Raw genomic sequence first — 19,331 nt, 5'->3', positions numbered from 1 at the left:
TTGCATTGCTTCGAAATTTGTTAAATTGAAATGTCCGGCACCGGAAGTTGTCCAAGCGATGCTTCACCGCAGCGAGAAAGCACTCAGTTCCGAGATGCTTCACTGGCCGATTGTCAGCAGGGGTGGGGCCTTCGATGCACCGGAGAATTCTCTAGCAGCCATTAACCATGTATGAGTCATGAATATTGTATTGACGACATTTCGTGCGATATGGCTTATCCTTATGCGTTCTTTTTCAGTGCCTGAAACAGAAATGTTACAATATTTTATTGGATTTAAGCATTACTAGCGATGGCCATTTGGTCATAATTCATCGCTCGACCCTCGAGAAAGCCAACATCAACGAACCCATTCACAAGCTAAACCTGAGTACTCTCGAAGCGCTCAATATTGCCGAAAATCATCCCCTAGGGTAAGTCATCCATAGACCGTATCGATTGAACATACTCAAAGAAGAAAAAACAAGGAAAAAACTCTTCCAAGTCTTATCGTTCAAACGCACGTTGCATTATATTTTTAGCCAACACTTTCATTCGGAGAAGGTCATTACTTTCGAGCGTCTGCTGAAGCTGTTGGAAACAAACGAGATGACGGTATTTCTGCTGGCGTCCCAAACAACAACCAAAATGATCGAGCTGCTGCGCGAAAGCATCGGCCTCAACGCGATGCTCAGCAAAAGAATCGTGTTTTGCTGCTCCTCACCGATTTCGATCTACCAGGTGAGAATTTTTTTTAATATTTTAGCTAATGTGAAAAATTGCTGGATTTTAACTTGATTTTTCAGCTAAATTTGCAGAAATTTTGATCGATTTAGACTGTATACCTAGTTTTCAAACATTTTCAATTGTCCTAAAAATTTTGCAGAAAACGAGAAAATTACAGAAGAGGTACAGAATGAAGTATGAACAAACCTCAATAAACGTTAGATAATGATTTAACGCTTTTATAGTAAAATGACAACATACATAAGTTTGTAATCAGCTATTTAAAATATTAAAGAGGTTAAGGTTATTGGGTGTTGAAGTTGATGGGTGATCGAAGTTACTCCAAAACATCTGTTGAAAATTACCGCAAGTACTCAAAACGTTCGAAAATTCACCCATCGACGACCATACATTATTCTTACTATTGTATAGTACGTAAGTTTTACAACTTTCAAGTTACATGAAGAGGGACTCTTTTCCTGAAATACAGTGAGCGAAATAAGAATAGCACCACTATGTGTTTTGCTTGTTAAAATATGAATACTTGAAAAATACGAAAATTTTCTTCCACAGTTTGTTCTGAATTGCTTTACGGATAAATCAAGCATTTGCGTTGAGGACCAAAAATGTGAAAAAGGGTGCGAATTAAGAATAGCACTGTGATGTTCCCGTTCTGGACCGTTCGTCGGTTCTCTTCAGACTGAGCCTCTGCTCTCGACTATGCCAGCTTTTTATATTCGTTTATACTCGGGCAGTTTATCTCGAGCGTCAGGATACCACATCCTCCGCTTGCACAAAAAGCTGTCTAATAGCATTCAGGCATTTTTTAAATACATATCTAGCAAATGTCAAAATACTTCTCTTCAATCAGTTGTTTCCGTCTCCGCTCAATGTATTCATGTGTTTCATTGTCTTCTATTATATCAAGTTTTCTTTGTTCAGAATTATTCATCACATATGCAATTACCAGTGTTCCTCAAGAGTCGTTGTTATTGTATTTTCTTCCTCAATTTTTCTATTTTTCAATTGTAGTTTAATGATTATCTTTTTCAGCCATTACTATAGTTATATTACTCCTTCCTTATATAGTTACTTTATATTTCTCCTTTCATAATCTTATTTTTTCTGCATCATTTTCTTTTCCCATCATCTACAAATAACGTCATCTTCACTATCATATCCTCCCCTCTCTTCCAGGCTTTATTCAACCTTCACCATCTCCTCAGCATTTCTTTGTTTCTTCTCTCATATTATTTTTCATTTATCATCGTATTGTTATCCATCAAAACTACTGGTATTTTTCTACAATCTCTTATCGTCTCACGTTATTTTCCTCATTTTTTTCAGTTGCTTTTCTCATTTCCCATTTCATTCTCAATGCCACTACACTTGACCATGAACTTAAACTCGTAGTAAGGTTTAAGCTTTCTTTATTTATTTTTTTTCCATTATTCACCTGACCATGAGCTTATACTTAGATTCAGGATTTTGGCAATTTATGATTGTACCTGACCATGAGCTTATACTCAGATTCGGATTTTGGCAATTTATTATTCTACCTGACCTTGAGCCGATACTCGGATTCAGGATTTAACTGTATCTGCCTGATCTTGAGCTGATCCTCTGATTCAGGTTTGCATTTTAAATTAATTGCGCCTTGGGCTTGACCCGACTGCAATTATAAACCATGAGCTTTACTCGGACTAGTGTTAAACTTCTTTGCATCTTTCTGCGCATCTGTAACTGCGCCGTATCTTCTTGAAACTCGCCTTATCGCAGCACTCACTCTACGCACGGTGACATTGTGTTTACTCCAACAGCCAGCATTTGTGCACAGCAATACCACGAGTATTGTAGCGTCTAGCGCATTTCAGCGCATTTTAGTGCTTTGCACAACGCATCACCCACAATTTTCAACCACGCAATCTTTGAGATCATCCCTTAAAACATCTCATCCTGTAATTATCACTTTAGCACTATCATCCTCGCTCCATCGACTTTGCATCATCGTGCTCTCGCCAACACTCCCTCGCTGTCTCTCCCAGGGATGAAACAAAAACTCTTTCTAAACTAAACTCCTTCTCCATGGGAGAGCAGCGCTCCTGTTTCGGTCGCCAATGTGATGTTCCCGTTCTGGACCGTTCGTCGGTTCTCTTCAGACTGAGCCTCTGCTCTCGACTATGCCAGCTTTTTATAATCGTCTATACTCGGGCAGTTTATCTCGAGCGTCAGGATACCACAAGCACCACTTGAGTTTTTCAACAAAAACAAGATTATTTTTCAAAATTTACTGTGTAAAAGTGAATAATAATGCTTCTACGAACTATTTGAAAAGATAACTGCATTTAAGGAGTTTTCCAGAATTCCAAAGGTTTTCAAAGGTTTTAAAAGGGGGTTTTAAGAGATGCTTCTCTAGCGTTAAGGAATTTGATATATGAGCCTTAAAACTTTTTGTTGAAAAACTCAAGTGGTGCTTTTCTTATTTCGCACCTTTTTTTCACATTTTTGGTCCTCAACGCCAACTGCTACGTCCAAAAAAGTAAACTTATGCTTGATTTATCCGTTAAGCAATTCATAACAAGCTGTGCAAGAAAATTTTCGTATTTTTCAAGCATTGATATTTCAACAAGCAAAACACATAGTGGTGCTATTCTTATTTCGCTCACTGTATTAAAACAATATTTGAAAATGGGATCAAAGTTTAGTTTTTTAGTCAATTTAATGAACACATCGACTTTTGCTACCGTGGATACCAAATCAATAAGTGAAAATTGGTCATTCTTCGTCAGGCTCACGTGCTATTTACAAATCCAAGAATTGTTTCAGTTCATAAAGAAATACTTTAGTTTGTTAAATGACTGATAGAAGATTTTTATTTAACGAGATTTGGTTATATAAAATCCGCTCTTGGCAAAGCCCTTTTGAAATTGTGTGACACAGTTTGGCATTTTTAAATTCTCATGATACAAAATCAGAATTTTTAAAGAATTTTCAATGGTAGCAGTTTTATTTAACTGTTTGTCAATTTTCAATCTCTCAGAATTTCTGGTAGCTAAATTTAACTTCGCACTGAATTTCGAATATATAAATAGGTACAAGATTTTTGCAATAAAAATATATTTATTAATAATGAAATTTCATACCAATTTTAGTGAAGTTATTACATTAGCGCTGCAATGCTTTACAAGAATATGAAAAATATTAAACTCAAAATAAATTTAAAAAAGTTGACTGAAACAATTTTGACTGTTCATTGATTACTTTTTAAGCTTTCATAGCACATTTTTCATTTTTTTGTTATCATGATTTAAAGAAATCAAAACAATATATAAGGGGAAAGTGTTCCTATTTCAATGCTCATATCAGGTATAATGTATGCGTATAATATGCGCGTACAGCCGTTTGACAAAATAGAAAATTGGAAAAAATTAATATTCTCTTTCATTAGTAAGCGCATTTAGCCCACCTATTGTGCGCGACACATACTTTCTAGATTACTACTTTCTAATTTCAGTTTTTCAGTCATCAAGTGGATTTTTTTTTTGTATCTTTTTGTATTTGATCTACAGTTTTTTCCTGAAGCACTTTTTTCGATTAAACTTGTATAAACTAAAAATGAATAATTATACCTGAATATTGTGTGAGAATCGTATTTGAGTTATAAATATTACGAGGTTTATAAAACTGGAATTTTTTTACAAATCGGCTAAAAAAAAATTAGAATCATATATGGATTAAAAAAATCATTTTCAAACTAACTCTAATGAATCGGTTTTTGAAAGCAATAAGCTAAACTTGTCAAAGAGGAATTTGAGTTATTTATTTGATTTAGAAAATAATGGTAGTGAACCTGGGCAAAATCCGAGAAGTTCTTAACAATATCTGGGCATCCTGGCGGCAAGCCCGGGTATATCCTGAAAATCTGGAATATACGATATACAATACGATATCATGGATAATGCGATACTTGTCAGCATTTGCCTGCACGATTTGTAATACGAAGAAACACCTAAGATGTTTCCTCAATTATTTTTTTGGTGGTTGTGTAGTTTTTTCATATTACTTTTGGTTATTTTATGAATTGCCCAATATCATTTGAAAAAGCTGGTAAATCAGATCTTGTTTAAATTTTAAAAAGAAATATCAGGCCTATTCGGCCGAATACTTAGCTCAGCTATTCGTTAAGCCGAATATTCGGCTTAACGGTTTTTGGGTTTCACAAATTAAAACTGTTGAAAAAACAATTTTGTTTTTATTTTGCGTAAATATCTTAGTTAGAGTTCATTAAAGTTATTTCCATCAGAAACACTCTTTTATGTGTTGTGGGCGTACTTGGTTGAAATTCTACTGAATCAAAGCGTCTAAATATTCCCTTTAATTCAACCACGGTATAAGAAAAGTTCAGATACCGGTATTTCGATAGCAACTTACTACATATCTTTTTCAGAGAGCGTCAATCAAAAACGCTCACTGAAGAAGATAGGAAGTTATTATCGAAATACCGGTATCTGCACTTTTCTTATACCGTGATTGAATTAAAGGGAATCTTAAGCTTGATTTGATTCATCAGAAGCACATTTTTTCGTGACGGATTCATAGTTTATGCAGTAAAACAGTGGTTTCAAACTTTTTTCTGTCACTGCCCCCTTTTGCTAAATTTTCGAGCACAACGCCCTCCTGAGAAAATTTTTGAAAAATCTATAGAAGAATGCTAATTAGCATCGTTGCAAAACCATAAGCTTTTGAAATTTAATTGTAGTTTATTTGAATAGTTCAATAAAGCACATTTAAAATTGTTATAATTGACTTGAGAAGACCGAAAAGCCAACGCATAACCATCAATTGTTGCAAGACAAAACTCCAAATTCATTCAAAATCAAATTGCTTATACTAAAAAACAAAAAACAAAACCAATAACAAAACGCCTATCTAAATTTTGATAAACATTCTTTACTAATTTAATTTGCCTTTTATTATTCGCAAAATATTTACTGTTAATTCGGTGAAAAGCATAAAAATTGTAATAGGTACAGGGTTACCATATCCTTCAACGCCAAAAAGAGTACGTTAAAATCATATTTCAAAATATTTGAGAGAAACGGGAGCAACCAGGAAATTTAAATTCAAATAGTGACAATTAGTTGCTAGTTATGTGACTTACCTGGCAATTATGTCTTTTCAAAAACTACCTTCACAAATTTAAAGTTTTCGTTTTAAGTTTTTGTTCATTTTCTTGCAGATATTTAGTGAAAAGTCAAAGGGTCGTTGGATTATTCGAAAAGATAGAATTAAGAACATCGCAAACATGAGAAAATGTTGCATTTCAAAAAGAGTTGAAATTGCTGTTGTGCTCTTTGCCAACTGCTTAGGCGCTAATTGCATATTCAAAGGCGTTGCCTGCACAGTTTATTTTGACGCCTGGGAGAAACTTTTCTTAAAAGCGGTTTTAAAACGTTCGAAACTGTTATATTTTTCTTATAGAAAAACTAGCTGACCCGGTGTGCTTTGCTCCACCTTCCACCTAATTCAATTTATTAAAACAATTGAAATTCAGTTTTATTGCCTAGTCAGCGTTTCTAACAAAATTACAACATAATTTAAAGGCGAATACTTTAATAAAAAGAGCAGCACCTGAAGTTTCTAACATTAGTTCAAAGATGTTTTAAAAATATTTTCTTGAGATTGATCTTTAGATTTGTTTTTCAAGATCTGAAAATTTTAACTCTGTTTTTATAAGCTTCAAAGAAGTCATAATGATGTCAAAATTTATGTTTTAATGATTTGGACTTCCAGTCTTTTCCCTCTTGAAATGTAAGAAGTGATCACGAACTACTATTGAATCATAAGTTTTAAAATTATCCCAAATATGATATGAGTAAATATCTTCTTTCCAACTTTACCCAGAAATAAGGAAGGGTCACAAATTTTTCGACAACCTCTCTCTTACTTTCATGCCAACATACTTGTATGGGAGCCCTGATTGGTTTGATAAGTTTTCAAGCTATTCAACGCAATTCATATGGAACTCCCTTTGTTCCTCTCATCTTAACACTGAAATGCAGACAGGTTTGTTACACTCATAGAAACATATCTCGTACCCAAATACCATCCCATGTTAAAACCATGTCAATAATTTTTTCGCCATATACTAAATTTGTAGGCATGACATTACAACTTGAAGTGATGCCAAACAGCATCTGGCGACTTTTTATACTGTAAATTACTATTTTTTTCGTTGAAGCAAAAAGTGCAAATAAAATACCTATGGATAAGCTGTAACCCAGTGAATCAAGGAAAAGAATGGTTTTTAAAAGTGAAAAAAATATATTTAAATTTTGTCATTCAACTGAATCAAAGCAATTTTCTCTCTTTTGTGATGCAGGTCCTTTTAAATATTTCAACTAACTGACCTTATCTTTTCATTAAGAATCGATTGCATGTAGTTTTTCAAAAAAAATTAATGGCTCGAGAAAAAAATCTGATTATGCTTCGATGGTGGTATGAATATTTTTTAGAAATTCATGCAAAGATCACAAAAAACCTTAAAATGTAGATTTTTGCGCCGAGAAGGCTAATAGTTATCAAAGATTCTTTCGCTTCTATTTTTTAGTTTCAATCTTCATTTCAATTCAGATACATATCCAGATAAAAATCCTTGAAACAAATCAATTTTCGTTGTTTCATAACTAAATCAGTTCCCAACAAACTCTTGTTGAACGTAAAATATGCAAACATGTTGACAAAAAGATATTTCTAAGTTAATATTTGTCCCAATTATTGAAGCAAGTGAAAACACAATGCTTTTTCTGAACTTATTCATTGATGCGAAATATAGTGCAAAGGCTGGAAAATGAATTGATTACGTGTTCCAGTTTGTTTTATCAAATTTCATATCTGCAGTTTTTTTTTGCAGTTAAAGTAAACGTTTGATACTCCACTTTTACTGAATGCTGTATTTAGCAAAAGACCTTCATTTACAAAGACACTTTTTATTAAAATATCCACTCCAGATTCAACACGCGGTATAGCCCTTTCAGACCTTTCTCATATATTGCTGAATCATTTTGGAGAGGAAATTCCTAAAAAGAAGATGTTTCATGGCTAAAAAGCGCGTTTGAACTTGTTTCACAAATTGAAATGATAGGAGTTAATAGTATTTTCAACACTTTCCGGTCATATTCAAATTTATCAACAAAAAATTCTGCTCCTACTGGCACATCAATCTAAAAAAAAGTCTCTTCTATGTATCCAAAATACGTAAAACAACATAACACTTTTCATGTTAAATACGTACTTGAATTGTTTGTGAACAAACAGTACAGTGTTTTTCGGTAAATGGTTTAAAAAAAAGTTAAGTTCATTTCGTCAGATTGTTGGATTGTTGGTTGGTACTATTATAAAAGATGAAGAAATAATTTATACATTTTTTTTATAAATGTTGAACGTTTGCACTTGCTCTAGTGTACCTTCTCAACTGAAAATTCTTCCGGTAAATGCATATCCCTACTTTTTACATATTATCTATTTTAAAGGACAGGCTCTTGTTCAGTTAATGTGTTTGTTAATTTTCATCGAATTTTGTTGTGGTTCTGAAAAATAATTACATATTATTATTGTGTCTGATGTCGATAGGAATCTAGGCGTATTGGAAAATACAATTGTTTGTACCTTTATCAGTATTATATTGATATTTTTTAGGGAAAAAATGCTGCTTTAATAACACGAAATCAAAATAGTTTTAATTTTTAAAATCGTTTAAATGGTTTTGATTCGGTCGGCAAAATATCAATCTGGGTCACATCTAGGCCGCATTCATTAATATGTGCTATCCAAATGTGCTGGGAATCATAAAGAAAAATATCACATCTAGGCTTCATAGCGCCATCACGTGCATTGACAGTATGCCTGGTTGAGAAATACGCGCCCAAATGTTCCCACTAATCAGTATGCTATGCCATGGTTACTATTCTCTCGCAACGTTTGCTCGCGACGCCTCAACCATGGAGACGAAAAACAAACCGCCCGGCGCCCAAAGGAAAAAAAAATCTCGAAAAAATGGAAGCCATGACTTTTATTTCATTCAAATTATTACAAATTTAATTATTACGGACAATTGATGCGACTTTTTGTTATTTTTATTCGATATAAACCGATTCGCATGGCTACAGAATATTCTAAAAATAATTTCATTCGAATCGTTAGGGTCATTTTGGAGGAGTAGTACTACAAACACCGTTACAAGAGAATTTTATATAATAGATACTGCTGATGAAATAGCAAACTTGTGTTTAACGAAAAATTTAGATTTTAATCGATTTGTGATGCTTTTCATTTTAATTCAACGTTTGAACAACTCAACAAAGTAGAAACACCTGAAATACCGTGCCATGAATGCATAAAGTGTTGCATTTCTTTCGGACTTCATGAACATATACTGCCGTTCTAAGCAAGAATGTGCCATGTGACATTTGGGTCATTTACACTTTTTTGCTAGAAACGGTCTCTTTTAGCGTTAACTTTCGAATAAAAACACAAACAAGTATAATTTTTCTGAACTTATACGAAATTTTCATCAAGGTAGTTGTTTCTATGTTGATAGTTCTACGCAAGAATGTCACACTAGAGAAAATTCTATGAAAAATGCAAATTTTATCAAAAATTTGTTTTAAGATGAGTTCAAACTGTTGAATTTAATGTTATTCACTGAAAAGAATTCTTAAGAACACTAAAATAGAGGGCAGAGAAGAAGCGAGAAGCCTTGAGTGTTTTATTCAGAGAAATTTTTACTAAACACTTTTCGGTAGGCACTACTTACAGGATCCATACTCAACTATACATTTTTATAAACAAAGAGGAACGTATTTGGGGATTTTTTTTTATTATCTGACGGGTTTGCGCCGGGGGTCTTCAGATTTTCCCCAAAATTGAAATTTTGGTTCATTTTTGCGACTTAAAAACACATGTATTTTTTCAGATTTCTAACATTTTTATTTTTTGAGTTAGCTTCGGTTAGATTTTTTTGTAAATAAAAAATAACCATTTTTCAAAGCTACATAACTCTGTTGTTTCTCAACGGAAATTATAAAATAGCACATCAAAATGCATTGAAATTTTATCAGCTTTCCAAATAGAATAGTTGAAAAAAATTAAATAATGACCTTCAACATGAAAAGTTGTAAATAAACTTTAAATGGCGTCTAAAAGTACCGTCTGCACCACCGAATATTTTGCAAAAAATACCATTGTATAGCTCGTTTCATGATGCAACTTTCATCTGAAGACACCAAAGTGGGCCATTAACACCTTGAAGAGTTATGAAAGAAATAATGACAATAAATCTCTTTTTTTGCATCGAAAACAAATAATGGTGGAACAACTGCACTCACATATGGAGATAGCAAGCACTTCTAACAACATGGAAACAAAAAAACTTACCAAAGCAGGTAAAAAACACTATGTTTTCGTCATTTTCAGACTGCCCCTACACGCATAACAGTCCCATATGAATTTTCGTCATTTTAGGTCAACATAAGGCTTCAACATAAAAGACTAAAAAAAGAGGTTTTGTTCTAGAAATTTCGAAAAAAAAATAACAATTCGTGGCTGTCCTATATGAAATATACCTGAATAACAGTCCCATATGTGAAATACCACGGATTTGGTTACTTTTCAATGTTTCTTTCGGCGAAATAGTCTTTGGTTTATTGCTTTGAATCATTTAAACATTTTTCAACTCACTTGATGTCGAATGATGCACACTAGTTTTCGAAGGCAGGTCTGACTTTCTTAAGAATGACTTCCTGAGCGAAAAACTATTGGATGCAATCAAAAATCGTAAAAATATTCAACTTACAATGTGGAATTCATGATATTTTTTTGCAAAAGTATGTTTCTTTTTATGACAATTGCATTTAGAAGTTCAAAAATGATCAAATTTAAGTCTTAGAAAGTAGCTTGGTGATAAAAATATATTTTGTATGGGACTGTTATGCTAGTAGATTCGAAAAAGGTTTCAAATATGGTCGATTAACAGTCACATAATGAATAAAAATGGTGCTCTCGACCTTACCAATAACCCAATTTCGAAAATTTCAGGCCTAACGATTTATTATGACAACCTAGAAACGATTTTCGTTTATGCTGAAAAAGCTGATTGTCTCGCTTGCTTATTTTTGTATATGGGACTGTTATGAAAGAAGGGGCGGTAGATTGTTGCAGCTCAACTGACTTCATGTTATATCCAAAAATCTATTAACGTATGCGTTTATACCCAGTTTTGCACCAGGTCACAACAAGTTATGCACATTTTACTGTCATTTTTAGAAGTTTATGCGCTAAGTTTTGCATCCGTAATTCCCCAGATTTGATTTAAAATGGACGGTGGAACACTGAAGATTCTTGTGTGAGCGATCGAGGTAGCAAAACACTGACGACGAATTATGTTCGTTTTAGTATGGTAAACCTTAAAACTGGGCGAATGTAGAAAACGAATACGGTAAAAGTATCATATTTTCATCATTTTACAGCCTGGGCTGGCTATACTGAGCTCTTTGATTATTTCTACAACATTTGTGCCACTTTCTCATACTTTTTTGATCAAAGGGAAAGGATTTTGGTGTCCAGTGCTTAGCTCCCGATATAAACACTATGTAAAGCACGTCTATATTTCATTTTTTTAATCACATTTTTATGATCCCAAACACAGGGACTGGACCTTCTACTATTGGCATTGATTAAGCTTCACAATGATCTTTGCTCGAAAAATTAATAAGTTACATAGTATATGACCAGGTTGTAAAGCAACATTCCCATTATTAGTTATATCACTTAAACAATACGATACTCAGAATTTTAGTTAAAATTTAAAGTCAGTTTTGCTGTAAACACACAACAAAGCACGAAAAAGTAGTGTTTTTTACCTGCTTTGGTAAGTTCTTTTGTTTCCATGTTGTTAGAAGTGCTTGCTATCTCCATATGTGAGTGCAGTTGTTCCACCATTGTTTGTTTTCGATGCAAAAAAAGAGATTTATTGTCATTATTTCTTTCATAACTCTTCAAGGTGTTAATGGCCCACTTTGGTGTCTTCAGATGAAAGTTGCATCATGAATCGAGCTATACAATGGTATTTTTTGCAAAATATTCGGTGGTGCAGACGGTACTTTTAGACGCCATTTAAAGTTTATTTACAACTTTTCATGTTGAAGGTCATTATTTAATTTTTTTCAACTATTCTATTTGGAAAGCTGATAAAATTTCAATGCATTTTGATGTGCTATTTTATAATTTCCGTTGAGAAACAACAGAGTTATGTAGCTTTGAAAAATGGTTATTTTTTATTTACGAAAAAATCTAACCGAAGCTAACTCAAAAAATAAAAATGTTAGAAATCTGAAAAAATACATGTGTTTTTAAGTCGCAAAAATGAACCAAAATTTCAATTTTGGAGAAAATCTGAAGACCCCCGGCGCAAATTGTCAGATAATAAAAAAAAATCCCCATTTCTCAAATTACGGTTTAGCATGAGTTTTTGGAAAAAAAACTACGCAAGCTTTTAAAATGATAGAAAAATTGTAGCCGTGTGACAGTTTTTCGTAGAACTAGCATCGGCATGCGTTCTGATTCTACGCAAAAGTGTCTCACGGAGCATTTTTGGCCCTAATTTGCTGTTTTTTTTGTAGGAAATGTAAGTTTTTTGGCAGAAAACATTGTAAAATGATTAACTTGAACTGTTCACTACGAAAAAACTGTCGGTGAATTTTTAGTTTGAGAGAAGAATTGTAAATATAACTGATATTTCAATCGCGTTTTTCTCGTTTGCCCGTTTTTCCACATGGGACAATCTTGCTTAGAACGGCAGTATAGGAACACAAACTTAAAAACTGGAAGAAAAAAAGGTCGTTTCTCTGATAAAATATCTTTCAACAAAAAAAAAGTACATTCCGCAAGATTTTACAAAAAGAAGAGTACGCTCATTTCTCGATCGAAAAAGAGTACATGTACTCTGAAAAGATTACGTATGAAAAAATACTGAGAATAACTGATAATACTGAAAAAATTCTTGGTAAAATAAATTTCAAACTTTTATTTATGACAGTCAATGACTAAATATGAATACTGTTTGTTACACGGGTCTAAAAATTCATAGGTTCTAACAACTACTTCCTGACATTTTAGTGAAAATCGTATAACTTTTGTTGTTCAATCATTCAATCAATTGCTGAATTTAACTTTTTCATTGATTGACAACAAATCAGAACTGAAGAAAAGTTTCTTTGGTTTGTTAGCATTCTCCCTTTCATTCCGAAAATCTATGACCAGGTAGAGTACCTACTTTTGTGTAAGAAAGATCACTGAAACAAGTTTTATGTTACTATTTGTGACAAATATAAAACCATTGGCCCTTATTCTGTACCTCGCGTGATGTGACGACAGTCGAGTTTCCTTACCCAAAGTTCATCCGAAGTGACGTTCCTCACCTGAAGCGATTACTGGAAGCGAGTGAATCGACTATCGTCACTTCCAGCAGCATGAAGTAGTAGCATTGAAAGTTCTTATCCGGCAGATTAAGAGATTCCCGAAGGAATTTGAAAATTTGAACTGTCATGAAGTTTTCCATACAGATATTCAGTTGTTTATAAATCTTAGAAGGAGTTACATGCCAATGAAATTATTTCAATAACCATTAATAGGTAATTACATCACAGATAATGCCATATTTTTGCCTATCCATTTTCCAGCTGCGTCAGCACTGCCCGGAGCTCGTTTGTGGTCTGTGGATGGACAAATCGGCGATGTCCCGGGCTCAGCAATACCTCAGTGCTTCGACGATCATCATGTCAATCTACGGAGCCGTATTCCGGAACATCATTGCCCCCGTGATTGGCATCAGTTTGGTCTTCATTCATAAGGACGAATTTAACGCGTAATGTCATTGCTCAAAATTTTCCGGTAATGATTGTAAGTCAACTTGCAACTTTTCAAATTATTTTCAGGCAAATTTCAACGCTCTGGCACAACGTGGGAGTGCGGCCTATAGTTTACACAATCAATTCCCCGAACGAAAAGCGCTATTTCCAGCAAGTGACGAAGACCCAGTACCTAACGGATTCTCTCCGCTCGGAACCGCAGATTATTTTCCGGGGCAAGCGCCAGTGAATTGGGCGAATTTTAAGTACTACAATCATCGATACAAGTCCGCTTTAAATGCATTTATTCTCAGTTGCAATACAATACATGGATGTGGAGCCATACCATTCAAGATTTCCGTCGTAAGGCAGCCAGCACCTTTTTACAGTTTCGAGTAGACACCGAGTGTAGCATTTGTAGTTCTAGAGGCCATTGCAATTTTTGCATATTTATTCAACGTTAAATGTATTTTGAATATTTGAGTTCCTTTTGTTTTAATTTGTAGTATTGTTCAGTTTTATGGTTTATTTATTATCGAGCTAAATATATTTCAAAAGGTAGCTAAGAAATAATCGTTCAATCTTACGAGCAGATACTGATCTCGCAGAAGAAACCCGATGATCACGATAAACATTTCACAATCGAATATATGAATAATCATTTACCGATATTTATACGATAACGACGATTTGTCACTGGCAAATCAGCTGTAGATGTTTTCTTTGCTTTAAAAATGGAGAAACAAGGAATGCTCAGAACTTTTGTTTTGTATCAAAATAAAGAAATAAATTGAATAAATAGTGCGTACTCTTTCATTCAAAGAAATAATAAAAGTTATCTAAGGTATCAAACATTTAAAGCGTACTTTCAAAGATCCTTATTGGATGAATAAAGGTTCCAAAATGAATCGCCCTAGATAGGTGCATTTAGGTAAAAAATGATTTTCTGAAAGTTTCAGGTCATTTGGGAAAAGCACGAGCTGGCGCAAAGGACTTGAAATTTGTATGTATTTGTATTTGTATTTTCGGCCAAATGTATGAAAAATCGACATTCTTTCACTCTTTGTGCTCTAAAATGTGTCTCCAGCATGAAAGAAAGCTCAGAATTTCAGGAATTGTAGTTCAAACAATGACAAACAAGTTTGTAGAAGATTGTGACGCGATACGCGATTTCATTGATATATCGTAAACGGTGGATTAGGCGTCGTACACAAATTACGTAACGCAAAAAATCTAGAATTTAGACCCCCTCCCCCCCCTATGTAACAATAAGTAACGTTTGATCGAACCCTCCTTCTATAGTTACGTAACGCTAAATACCCCCCCCCCCCATATTCAATTTTAAAATAACAGTAAAAGTACACAAAAGTTTATTTGATGCATTTTTATTCTGAAAAGCGTTCTTATACTACAGTGAAAAATATCAAAAGAAAAAAAATTAAAAAACAGCTTCGGTCCAAGTTGGATTCATGTGTTCATCAACTGTGACGACAGGGAAGGTATTTGTATCCTCCGCCACGTCTGATGTAATGCATTGTTCTACGTCGGAGTCATCATCGGTCCAAACAAGTTCATCATTCTCCTCCACCAGCATCTCATTTTCTCGTCTTGCGATCGTCTTGGTGTGTCGGCGTTTCTCAAGCCCTCCAGTCTTATGCACCTTCTGATGGTCTTTGAGCATTACTTGAGATGCAAAATAGAGTGAACACGTTTTGCAAATTCTTGCCTTCAAAACGGACTGCTGCGATGGGCAATATGTATCGTAGGGAAGTTCTTTGTAAGCCAGCAGTGCCCTTGGAAGAATGTTCGACAAGATAACAGTGTTCCGAACAAACAGCGATGGGAAGCTAACGTTCACGTCTGTAGGGTTTGGAGCTTTCAATCCATCCGGGGTTTGCAGGAGAGGAACAGGAGCAGGCAAGAATTGATGCTTGTTAACCCAGAAATAGCTACTCCTTGGCTCCTTGCAGCAGTTCCTGTCGTTACACTTGACAACTTGCAAGAAGTACTGTGATGTCCTTACGTGACGAGCAAACCACTCGGGTGAATATTGCTCTAATTCTGCAGAATCAATTTGTGAGTTAGTGGGCTCAATGTATTCTGCTTTAACGGGATGTCCATCGATCATCAAATCATTCCAAACATCTGACAAAGCTTCACCAGCATATTTAAAATTCTTCGCTTCCAGTTCCGGATCATTTGTTCTCAGTTTTGCGTCCAAATGTGACCCATAGTGATCGTGAGGGAGAATCAACCCTGAGAGTTCCCGGGAGAGGGGTGACATGCGCCGCTCAACGCGATTGAATGCACTCCGTCCGGGAGCATTGGTTGCAATAAACATTGCATCAAGGTTCAATTCCCGGAAATGGTGAATCGCCATATCTATCACCTTTTTATAACGGGGGTTCTCATCTGGCCCCCCGTCAACGGTAATAATAACAATGGGCTTGATCTCTCCTTGGTAACGCATGATCTCATCAAACTCTGGTAGTTCACACACCCTGTTGAAATCCCGTCCATGGGAAAAAGCTGTTGATGAACAGTGTTTCCCTGAACGCACCGCAACGTATGTGGGTCCACTGTACCCAACAGCTTCACTACTGCCTATTTGTCCAGGTTTAATTACGCATCCGGCGATTACTGAGGGAATCAGTTTGTGTTTCGGAGCCACGACAAAATCGTGGTCCGGCAGTCGTACCCGATACTCGAGATGCATAACAATCGGTGCTTGTTTATTTGCAGCTGTGAGACCCATAACTACACGTGCCTTGTCATCCTGACTCAAAAAGCAAACCTCATTGGGTCCCAACAGCGACGCAATTTGCTCCAGCATGTTAATACTTGCAGTGCAAAATTTCCCATCTGTGTGTACCTTGTGGCAATCGTTTTTTGCTTTAAGAAGTTTCACCGGCACTGTATGTACATGACGCTTTCCCTCAGTACTGTTGGCCCGATGAGGCAACAAACGTAAGTACGTACCCATTCGGCTAATGTGGTATCCTTTGCTTTTCAGAGCTCCAGACAGTTCTGTAAGCGTCTTCACGCTACGGTATCGCTCATCCTGGCGCTTTTCCGCAGCTGCTGATCCGTGCATTGCAATGTCCACGATTGCTTTAAGCAGATCTGGCTGCCGATCTTCTAGCGGTGGTCGACCTGCTGAGATCTGTGGTTTCAAATGATCCTTAGCTTCGGGGATCTGCTCGAGTAGGTTTTGCATAGCCTTCTTTTTCTCGTCCCGGAACCGCTGCTGGCGCTCTTGAGCCAGAGTTTTGGTTTTCAATTCAGCTTCCTTCTGCTTTCGTTCCTTCAAATGCCTGGTCAATTTTGCTTTGTCTTCCTCCGTGAGCATTCCGCAATTTTCCATTTCTCTGAGTTTGACCTGTAGATAAAATTTCGATTTTCACTCAGCTAAAGACTACTTTTAGATTGAGTATACTTACGATCTCAGAATTGAGGTTTGCGAGGTCCGATTTTAATTTGTCCTGAACATATGCAGGGCGCTTTCTGGCTGGTTCTGGTGTGTCATCTTGATAATTTTCCGGTGGCTGAGGTGCTTTGGGAGATTCAACATTTGATTCCAACACTGTAACAGGCACTTCCTTATGCTTTGATGCACTTTTACTTGCCTGCCCCCAGAATTTGAGCAGCGAACCTTTCTGCAGAATTGATTTTCTTTGAATTTCGGAGAGTCGTTCAGAAATCACTTGTTGCTGCGTATCCGGATTTTCTTTGGGTTTATTCCAGATAAACACCGCCTCATCCTGACACTTCCTCTTGCTGCGCTCAGGATTGGCTTTAACGATAGCGTTGTAAAGGCGTTGAAACAGGTCGTTTTTATCCATTTTGCGGTCTTCTGGAAACTAAATGAGATGCAATTAATGACGCAATAATATTACAACAAAGAAACTCACTGTGGTGAATTGGTTTATAATTTTTCTTTTTTCACTCACTCACAACACAACTTTCTTCCTCAAAAGACGCCATAAGAATGACCGTTAATTTTCCATTCGGATGCAATTGAATGGAAAATTAACGGTCATTCTTTTGGCGTCTTTTGAGGAAGAAAGTTGTGTTGTGAGTGAGTGAAAAAAGAAAATTTATAAACCAATTGCTCCCACCGGCATTAACCTCCCAAGTTAACCGAATTGCGTATGTCTGAAAGAAACAAAATAAAAACGAATTCACGTCCCTCCCTATCGAATCACAAGACGAAGAAGGATAGAAATAAATACCGGCCAACAGCCAGCGAACAACATAGTGCAAAAAAAATTTTTTCTTGGAAATAGCCCGCTTGTTTTACATTTTGATACAAATTTGGTTCATTTTTCATTTGTTACGTGTAGTATTTAACTCAAACAAAATTAAAAAATATATAAGTTTTATGAAAATTTTTGGACCCAGAATTTATTTAAAATCAAATCTTTTGAAAGTGGATTTTTTTCAAAGATCGCGCTTGCGGAATCTCTAAACATGATTTTTTTTAGTCGACCCCATACAAAAGTTTGTTCTGCACATCCTAATCTACCATTTGGAGGGTGAGCCCCCAGATTCCCAGAAGTTATGCAATTTTGGGACACCCTAGTGTGTATATTCAAATTCATTAAAATTATCATTTTCAATTTAAAAAAAAAACGTTCACACACACGTAGGATCTCAGTGAATCTTCATGTTTCTTTGAAGGCTAAATTAATAGAAAAGGAACTTCCTTCACTCACACACTCAAAGCTGCTTGAATGAATTGGTTTCGTTCAATATTCCGCAATGAATTCATTCAACAGTCCACTGATAAAACATATTCCGGGTTGCCAAAGAAACTTAATTACTAAATATAATAAATAATTGTTCGCAGATTATGAAAGTGAATAGTTTTAAACATTTTTCTTGATATTATTGTTGTTTCACCTATATCTACCACACTCATTTCTTTCTATTTGAGGAATTTGAACACAGTCAGTTACACTGCACATAAACAGTGAATGAGCTGCAGTCGATGCCGTGACAGTAAAATAAACAAAACAGCAAAGCTCACTTCGTTTCATTCGCGCAGTGCGCAAACAAACACATAAACAGTTTTTCTGAATCAAACTTTATTTACACAATACTTAACTAGCATTGACGCTCAAACAAGGGGTGCGTAGATTTGTTCGCCAAAAAAAAAGAAAATTACAATTCTTTTCATTATTTTTTTTTCCTTTCATTTGTTACGTAACTGAACCAAGTACCCCCCCTCCCCCCTATGTAACAGCAAGTAACGCAGACTCTACCCCCCTCCCCCTCCCCTACATGCGTTACGTAATTTGTGTACGACGCCTTATTAGTACTAACTTAATGACTTGATCGCATTTTCACTCAATGAGAATAACAGATAGAAAGTTTGTGAATGCAAGAAGGTCTAAATGCCCACAATAATGTGTGTCAGAGCTTTTTCGCAACTTTGCCGAGGACACACCCTTTCTATTTGTTATTCTCATTGTGTGAAGATGCGTTAGTGCAAGTTATTGCAATTATTAGCCCATACACCGAAATGCGAAAAGAATCACACATTCAATTGCGGATAACTCATCACAGTCAACTCGTATCGCATATCACAATCTTCTACAAACTTGTGTGTCATTGTTTGAACTACAATTCCTGAAATTTCAAGCTTTCTAGCATTTTGGAAACATATTTTAGAATACAAAGATTGAAAGTATGTCATACAATTTGCCGAAAATCTACATAC

The 19,331-nt window shown here is 35.4% G+C and overlaps 1 protein-coding gene across 1 annotated transcript; it reads left to right on the top strand.

Moving 5' to 3' along the window:
• Positions 1-4: 4 nt before the first annotated feature.
• On the top strand, positions 5-14,407 carry LOC129753282 (glycerophosphodiester phosphodiesterase 1; the record flags this gene model as incomplete). The annotated part of the gene is made up of 5 exons (XM_055749081.1): positions 5-169; positions 240-412; positions 521-719; positions 13,442-13,626; positions 13,697-14,407. Coding segments are annotated over 5 exons (885 nt in total), but the record flags the coding sequence as incomplete, so codon positions are not given.
• Between the last annotated feature and the right edge of the window lie 4,924 nt (positions 14,408-19,331).

Source organism: Uranotaenia lowii, chromosome 3, assembly GCF_029784155.1.
Source record: "Uranotaenia lowii strain MFRU-FL chromosome 3, ASM2978415v1, whole genome shotgun sequence".
Taxonomy (NCBI): domain Eukaryota; kingdom Metazoa; phylum Arthropoda; class Insecta; order Diptera; family Culicidae; genus Uranotaenia; species Uranotaenia lowii.
Note: the sequence above shows the minus strand (reverse complement) of the source record. Positions and strands in the feature narration are given on the sequence as shown.